The sequence below is a fragment of the Heterocephalus glaber genome, unplaced genomic scaffold (genome assembly GCF_053883595.1).
Source record: "Heterocephalus glaber isolate CG9 unplaced genomic scaffold, H.glaber_assembly_v1.0 deba00001689, whole genome shotgun sequence".
Classification (NCBI taxonomy): domain Eukaryota; kingdom Metazoa; phylum Chordata; class Mammalia; order Rodentia; family Bathyergidae; genus Heterocephalus; species Heterocephalus glaber.
The window spans coordinates 14,780,634-14,789,420 of record NW_028258414.1 but is presented as its reverse complement, the minus strand read 5'-3'; the positions used below and the strand labels follow the sequence as shown (position 1 = coordinate 14,789,420).

The window sequence follows — 8,787 nt, the reverse complement described above, 5'->3', positions numbered from 1 at the left end:
CTCCCTGTGCCTTATCTCCAGGCCCAGCTGGGAACTTGATGTATTTATTTGTTCCTCCCAGGGCCGCCTCTATCCAACCCACAAGTCTGCCATGCTGGGAGAGAACAACCTTCTTGCAGAGGGCTGCCTGGTGGCCAGGTGGGAGGACGAGGAGGAGGCGACAGCTATAAATCCCTCCAGCCTGCAACCGAGGGGTGACCCTGTCTGGTAGAGGACGCAGCTGAGGAGGCTTGGAGAGGTGGGGACAGAGATACTAGAAGAAGTAGTTGGGGACAGAATCACCAGATCCTAAATAGACTGGAGTCAGGAGGAGAGGAGGGAACGGAGGGAAGGGAAGGGATGGGAGGAGGAGTAAAGAGGTGGGAGGAGGGGCAGGAAGGGATGAAGCCCGAAGAGCAGTCTCTCCTCCAGGGTGCTGGATGTTGAGCTACTATTTTTATTGCATGGCTGATTTGCTAAATTTAGAACTTTACATATGTTATCTCATTTAATCTTCTCCATTTGTGAGTGTTATCACTCCCAGTTTGCATGAGATCACAGAGGCTAAGTAGTTTCTCCAAGGTCACATGCAGAGCTGAGATTCAAACCCAGGTCCTCTGAAGTCCAAGTTCTTGCTACCATGCACACCTCTACAGGGTGCCACTGTAGGCCCAGCCTCGCCCCCTCCCACACCTCCTTGGCCAATAATTGACCTGGTTTGGCCCAGCCTGGGGTGACCCCTCAGCTTCCAGCTGCACCCCAGGCCTTCCGCACCAGTCTGCCCTTTGACCACAGTGTCCCACAATCAGATGAGTGACTCCAGATGTCAGGATCAGCTAGCTCGTGGTTATCAAGTTTGGGATATTTATGATACTTATTAGCTGACTTTAGCATAGTCCAGGCAGCTGGTCTCTGGGAGAATTCCTTTGGGCTGAATTTAAGAAGTTCCTCAAGCCAAGAACAAAGACCTTGGGCCAGGGATTTAGCTCAGTGGTTTCACTGCCTGCTGTGAAAGCCTGAAGACCAGAGTTCGATCCCCGGTACCAAAGGAAAAAAAGAACAAAGACTTTTTTCTTTTCCTTGATGGCAAATGTATGTTGGAAGGGTGGCTTCAGTCATCCAAACTTCCTGCTGTTGTTTATTTTATTTACTTACTTTTGAGGATGGGGCTAGTCTGTGGAAACCCTACATCTTTCTCTCAACAGACTCCTCATGCATTTGCTGTACTCAGGTCCTGTGGGTCTGAAGGTGATACTTGGATTCAGAGATGAAAACAAAGGGAGGGACTGCACCCCCCTGTCCTCCGCCCAGGCGCAGCCTGGCCTCACACCTCTCTGTGTACAGAAGAAAAGTTTCTGGGTTCAGATGCTGTGATTTTGCACCTAGAAAAGCCTAAGAAATCTGCAGAGTATCTCTGGTGCTAAAATTTCACTGGGAGGAAAATAAAATTAGGGAAAAGCATCTAAAAATGCCTCATAGTGGGGAAATAATGAAAAAAAAAGTTGGAGAAACATTGGCTTAAAAAAAACCCTTGGAAGTAGGAAAAGTTTCAAGCAGGAGGACTGGGAGGTTGGGGTGGCTTTGGGGTGCCTGGCTTTCCCATCAAGGAGGAGAAACCGGGAAACCCGCACCCTCCCCAGGTCCAGGCACCCTGTAATACCCGCTACAGATGGTGGCAGTGTAGACACGGACTCCTGGTTTCCCTTTGGGCAAGCCCTCCTCCTATTTCCCCAGTACCGCAGACATAGGCCACTCACTTCCATGACCACAAGTTTTGCAATACCTGTGTCCCTGCTGGTCATGTCGTTACTTAATGTTTGTCCTAAGTGGATCTTTAAGGAATCCCTCGTTATGCCTGGTGTGGTGGTGCACACCTGTAATCACAGCACTGAGGGAGACTAAGGCAAGAGGATGACAAGGTCGAGTTCTTTCTGTGCAATTTATCGAGACCCTATCTCAAAATGAAAAATAAAAAGGGCTGGGGATGTAGCTCAGTGGTAGAGTGCTCCTTGGTTCATCACTTGCACAAAAAAAAGAAAAGAAGAAAAGCAAAGAAGAATCCCACACAAACATCATTTTGAGCAACGCAGAAACCATGGTTTTGATGGTTGGTTACATGGTTTCAAATAGATGTTAAAATAAATATAAAAGGTGAAACATTTAGGAACTGTTCTCCATGCACACTCCCTGTTCTCTCCAACAGCCTGGGAAGGCGACAAGGTGCTGTAGAAAGGGCTGAGGTCCCCAGCAGCCAGCACCCAGTTCCACCCTCTTGCCCAGCCCAGTCCAGCCCAGCCTCAGTCAGGCTGGTGGGCTGTGGCGCCCCCTGCTGGCCATGTCTGGGAGCGCCCCAAGCCAAGCTCCCCTAGCCCGCCTGGGAGTCTAGGATGCCCATACCCAGCGGGAGGGGGAAGGGTGGAGCGTAAGAGAACAGCCAGGCCCGACACCAGGGCAGCAGCTGGGCATCCTGCAGGTGGAAGGAAGAGCAAGGCTCGGGCTGGGGTTCAAGCGATTTTTGTGGCCTACATGGAGATGAGTGTCTTCAGAGTGGACAGGAATTTTTCCGGCTGGCCTCTGCCCCAAGTTTGCCCCCTTTGGCGTGTTGAGAACACAGAGCTACCCACTACTCTGCCACTCTCAACGGGTCCCCTGCTCTTCTCGGTGCCCGTTGAACCCAGGACCCCACAGCTGTCTGCTCTGTCAGACCAAGCTTTATTCCCTGGAAGCCAAGCTCATGACTTCCTCCCCCTTTCCCTTTGAGATGGGCCCTTGCTCTGTCCTCAAACTCACAACCCTCCTGCCTCAGCCGCATGTTATTTTTCTTTTTTGCTAAGATCAGTTTATTTTTCTATCATTTATAAAGCAATCACATTCCCATCTTAGTTGTCTGTGAAAGATCTTATATTTGTGTGGTTTTGTACATATTAAAAAGGTATTTTCACACATACATTTTCTGATTGGTTCACATGAAGATCCTATGACAAATAATCTGCACAGACCCATTTTATAGTGGGAGAGCTGGGGGATCAGGGAGTTAAATGTGCAGGCTGTGAAAGCTGAAATCCAGTGCCCGAGGGTGGCAATGTAAGCTGTCTGACATCCACACAGTGTGTGCCCTGGGCACCCCCCCCCACCAGTTACTCTTGGGGCCCAGCAGAAGGGTAGGGCTGTCATCAGGGGCCAGTGGCCAAGCTCTCGCTCACCCTGGTCTCAGGCTCCTGACTCCCTCTGAAGGGACTCATGGAGCTGGTGTCTCTTTTCCTGCCTGTGGCTTTCCCCTTTGGAAATGGCCCGGGCGCAAGCCCACTCTGGGTCTCCCTACTTGAAATAGGGGATTCACATTCTGGAGACACTGAATGGGGGGCTCTCAGCTCTGCTATGTTCTGGAGGACCCCACAAAGCACAGCTATGTGGGGCAGGCGATGGTCCAGGCAAGAGGCACCTCAGTGGCTCCCTGGGCTGGGCTGGGCTTAGTGGAGTTTGTGATTGGAGAATCAGGCTTTTAAGAGTCCCTTTTTTGGGGGGACAGTGAGACAGGGTCTCACTATGTAGTCCTGGCTCTCTGACCCTGAACTCACAGTGATCCTCCTGCTTCAGCCTCCCATGTGCTGGAATCACAGGCACATACTACAGTGCCTGGATAGATTCCATCTTTATTTAGGCTGTGACAGTCTGGACAGCCCGAGTGCCCCTTTAGTATAAAACCTGTGATCCACAGTGCCTCAAAACAGCCAGTATGGTAGGGCTAGAAGTGGTCAAGTCTGAGGGCAAAGATGAGGGGCCCCTGGGCCAGGGATTTAGCTCAGTGGTTTCGCCACCTGCTGCACAAGTGCAAGGACCTGAGTTCGATCCCTGGTACCCCCCCCCCCAAAGATGAGGGGCCTCATGCTACCCTGTCAGCTGCCAGGGGGTCAGCACAGCCAGGCTGGGTCCTGGCATCCCTCCCTCCTCTCCCTCCACTGTCTGCTCAGAGCCAGAGTTGTAACAAGAATTTGTTTCCAATGCATCTGAGTTCACTGTGGGTGCCAATTGTGCCCAAGCTAGGAGCAAATCCTGCAGGGTGCCTATGTGGATCCTGAGCCACCCACTGGACAGGGTGGGGTGTGGGTACTCAGCCTTTACTGTGTGAAAGCGGAGGCCATCCACCATCAAGGTGGGCACCTGGGCTCTCTGGGAACCAGGAGGAGGAATGGGGAGAGGGGAGGGTGGGGGAAGGAATGGCCCTGAGCACTCCGTTCTGAAACTGACCTCTGGAGTGCCCACGGGTTTGGAATGGGAACTAAGCTCAGGATGAGAACTTTTGTTTGTTTGTTTTTAAGACAAGGTTTCCTTATGCAGTTCAGGCTAGCCTTGATCTCACTATGTATCCCAGGCTGGCCTCGAAGTTGCAGAAATCCTCTTGCCTCAGCCTCCCAAGTCCTGGGATTATAGGCACACACTGCTCCACTGGGCTCTGGGATGAGAACATTTCTCATCTGCTGACTCAGAGGCCTGCTGCCCATGCCTGAAAGCCCAGGATGGCAGAGCTGGCTGTGCAGAGCTCCCCCAGCCCAATCAGCTCCTTTCAGAGATGGGGACACCAGTGCTCCGGAAGGAGGAGGAACAGGGAGGTTTCCTCTGCTGCCCCACATCCATTTGGCTGGAGAAGCACAGAGCACTGGCCCCACCAGCAGAGACCCTGCTCTGGAGGCCTGAGGCAGACCCTGTGGATGTGGGGGTGCCGGTGCCGCCGGCCACCCATGGGGACATCGCTTGGGAGGCTGTGGGTAGGGTGGTGCTGGGAGAGGTCTGCAAGCCAAGGGCCCAAGAGCAAAGCTGTGGGATGGAAAAGGCATGTTAGTGCAGTGGGGACAGGGATGGCACAGTTTCTGCCGCTTTTTGTAGCCCAAGGTCCCTTTGGGTGAATTTGCTCCAAGAAGGACTCAAGCAGAGAGTGGGCCGAGAGGCTGGGAAACCAGCACTCATGGGGGGAGTTTGGTGTGGAAGGCACTTTGGGTACCCATGGGCACCTCTATGCATGGGTGCTAGGGAGGGGCTGCAGGGCCTCAGAGACCTGAGGTTATGCCTTCACTCGGAGCCTCTCTGGCTCAGGCTCCTGGATGGGAGGTGTGGGTGCCCGGCCTCCTCTGTAGGATTTGCAGAGAAGGGGAATTTGGTCCCAGAGAAAGGGAACTGATTTTGGGCCAAAGGATCACAGAGTGCTGGGGACCAGGCCCTGGGAATGCTGGATGGGCGGGGCCTACTCAGGCATCCCTCAGCTCTGCTTGGGGCCAGTGAGCCTGGGAGAGAGGCCTCTCTCCTGGGCCTGGGCCTAGGCCTGCTCCTCCAGCAGGAGGCCATCCAGGTAGGTCCTCAGGGCTTGCAGGTGGTGTGAGGGCTGTGCAGGGGACAAGGCGCTCTGTGGGCTCAGGTAGCGGCCATACTTCTTCAGGCCACGCTGTGGGTCACAGCGGTGTGCAGTGAGCAGTTCCAGGAAGCTCACCCTGTGCAGGGCCAGGATCTGGGTCTTAGCCCGGGGCAGGATGCCTGCCTGCACCAGGGGCTGCAAAGAAGAGAAACACTGCAGGATGCCAAAGGGGTGGACATGCTGGGTCAACTGTGGGCCACGTGAGATCTCAAGCAGCCGGCACAGGTCGCGCATGGCCAGCACAGTAGCCAAGGCACTGTGCTTGCTCACGTTCCTTGCCAGGTAGGTCTTAGCCAGGTTCTTGAGTTTGAAGCTCCTGGCCCCAGGCACCTGCTCCCGGATGAGGGGTAGTGCAGCCAGGAAACCTGAAATGGCCTCCTGGAACTCCCAGAGCCTATTAATGTCCTCCAGGGCCTTGAAGAAGTTGGGAAGGCCGGGCCCCCACAGCTTATAGCAGGCCAAGATGGGGCGGTGCATGGACCTCAGGAAGCTGAGGAAGTGTCGCAGTCCTGCCTCCAGGGAGACGGCCTTGGTGTAGACGCTGTTGAAGGCCTCTGGCTGGATGAGCACACGGAACTTGCTTTCCTGGTTCACGGCCGCCAGCTGGCTAATCTTCTGAGCTGGGCAGGAGAGAAGGACATGGTGAGGCCTGTGGGCACTGGTGATGCTGTGGAGGGTGCATCTGACCCACCTCCTAGAGATCCTGCCTTCGGGCTACTGGTAGAATGAGGCAGCAGCCTCCAAATGCAGCTCTGACTGGGCTCCGAGGCCGAGGTCATAAGGAGAGCCCAGACTGTCCTTCACATGCCTCACCCACCAGATGGGGGTCCAGCTGTCCTCCACCCCTCCTGCCATCGAGTTTGCCAAACTTGTAGGAGGAGCCAAGTCATTCCTCTCTGTCTTCTCTCACCTATACAAGAGAACAGAGACTGCTTCTCCCTGGCCCCATCCCTTAGCTAAGGCTTTCAGTCCGCTCAGCACCCTGTGCTACATGAGTACCTGCTGCTTCTGGCTGGTGGGGCTTGCCCCAATGTCAAGTCCACACTGCAGGCCAGGGCCAGGGTTCCTGCTCCAGGGGACATTTCAGGGCCAAGGCAAGTGCTGGGGGCAAGGGGTCATCTCTCCCATGGCCCTGGCTCTGTCAGTTTCCTGTGCACTCTCTTGTAGGTCAGCCCTGTACTCAGGGCCACAGCTTTGCTGGATGACCGGTCTCAGCAAGGAGCCTGCCACTATTCCTGGTCACAGAGCATCCCCTGGGCTCTCTGCCCAAGAAGAGGTCTGGTCAGGGGTGAATGCACAGGGTGCCTGCCTCCCTCCCATAGCCAAGCCCTACTCTCAGCTGCTGTCCTCGTTCATACCACTGAGCCATGTACCTTGGGGCCCAGGGCAGCCGTGGTGAGCTGTCTGCCTGGCTGTCACTGGCTGGGCCTTGTAGAGAACTCTGCCTGCACTTCTCCCAGGGACTCAGAGACTAAGCTAGAAAGGGACAGGGTGGCCCCAAGAGAACCCACTTTCATTGTCAATCTTGAGGTTAAAGAACACCAGGGGCCTGTCTTCTGCCCGGGGGTCAGCGTGGCTCTGGTCTTGGACCTGGAGGGAACTGGTCTCCTCCAGCTGGAGGTCACTAGACTCACTGCTGCTGTCGTCCAGCTCCTGAAAGGACTGCAACAAAGAAAAAACAACAGGTCAGGGTATCCAGGGACTGTGGAAGGAGATCGCAAGGTGAGCATGTGCCCAGCAGCTAGTGTACATGAGTTTGTGCGCAAGCCAACACAACTAGGGGCATCTGTGTGCACACAGGGAGGGTGGATTATAGAGAAACGTGTGCGTGAGAATGTGTGTGCATGAACAGGTGTGAACAGTGTACATTGCATGTAAGGATCACATGTGTGAGTCAGGTCACGTGTCTGAGGGAGTAGGTGTGAGGGGTGAGGTCACACGAGGAAGCGTGAGTGTGTGTGGATCTGCACAGATGGTAGTGAATGTGAGCCTCTAGCATACTGGTGGGCAAATGTGTGGAAGTGTGAAGATGTGAATGAGTATGTGGATGGACAACCTGTGCCGTTTGTGGAGATTTGGGGAAGGGGCAGGTCACTCTGAGCGTGCTCAGTAGAAATGTTGCAAACTTGGAATGTGAGGAAGCAGCCTCATCTGCAGTCCTAGGTAATGTTTCTAAAAGGGGTCAGGGACTTGGATTTCCCTGTCCTGAAAGCCAGCTTCGGTCCCAGTACCTTGCACAAAAGGGAGGAGGACAGCTCAGCCTCCTGGATGCCACCTCTGGGTGGACGCTCCGGTCCCTGGCAAAGAGAGGGCAGTGTGGGAGCTCAGAGCTCAGCACTCACACCTGGCTGCAGGGGAGCTAAGCCCTTTGAGCCAGGCCTGGCACCCGAGACCTGGCACCCCAGCAGCAGCACTGGTCCTGGCTGTGGTGCTAGTGAGGCCCTGGGCAGGGAGCCGAGCTGGAAGAGCCCCACTTTGAGAGGTTTCAGGGAGCCTGGGCTGCACAGTGGGTGGAGCATCTAATGGGAACACAGAGTCAGTTGCTGAGCATCTGCACAACCACCAAGCCCAGATGTTCAACCTTTGGTGAACCTCCTGTGAATGCCACTGTGGACGTTACCCAGAGACTGGGAGGAAGGGACGCAGCCAGTGTCTTGGAGACAGAGCTCAGTGTCTGTTTCCTCTGGCCCCTGGCTGACACCCGCGCATTGGGAGACAATCCACATACCCCCCAGGGCATCTACTGTTGGGATGAACATGTTTTCCACAAACCTTCAGCCAAGAGGAAAGTCACCCCTGCCCACGAGCAGGTTAAAGTGGGTGGGTTTCACTCTATTTGTATTTTGGGGCCTGTGCCGGGCTCACCAACTTCCTCCAGGCAACTGATGGAATCAGACATCAAAGACAGATCTGTCTAGGGCTGGGTTTGCTGAATGTACCCCGCACCTCTGAATCGTTGACTCCATCAGTGTCAGGCTGATTTTCCGTCTTCTTCTGAGCATCTCCTCTCCACACAGCCTCCCTTGAGGCATCCTCCTGGTTGCTGGCTGCAGCACCATGGTCTCTGTCCTCTTCCCTTCAAAGGCTATGAATTGTCTTCCATCTCTAGCCTTCTGGGTGCTCCCACACTTGAGCCATGGATAGGGCTGGGCTGCCTGCTGTGTCCTCCCTGGCCCCAGCTCCCTCTTGCCAATAGCCGGGCCCCATCTTGCTGGGCCGCAGCTTCATCCTGCTACTCACCAACACAGCACACTGGGCTTTCTCTTCTTCCTTCTTTCTGCTCCCAACAGAACTGCCGAAAGGTTCTCTGTGATCCTGAGTGCTTCTTCCTGGCTTTTCCCATCTGGCAATGTCCCTGGCAGCCCCAGAGCCATCTTGCCAGCTTTAGACCTGCATCTCCA

The 8,787-nt window shown here is 54.8% G+C and overlaps 1 protein-coding gene across 1 annotated transcript in view; it reads right to left on the bottom strand.

Annotated features, from left to right (window-relative positions):
• Positions 1–2,858: 2,858 nt before the first annotated feature.
• The window catches only part of Pml (PML nuclear body scaffold), a 32,992-nt gene continuing 27,063 nt past the window's right edge, over positions 2,859–8,787 (bottom strand). Inside the window, exons 8-9 of the mRNA XM_004855484.3 lie at positions 6,898–7,048; positions 2,859–6,006 (exon numbers count right to left, since the gene is read on the bottom strand). Of these exons, the coding sequence (XP_004855541.1) occupies positions 5,291–6,006; positions 6,898–7,048 (867 nt within the window). The 3' untranslated portion in view covers positions 2,859–5,290. The remainder of the gene's footprint in view (positions 6,007–6,897; positions 7,049–8,787) is intronic.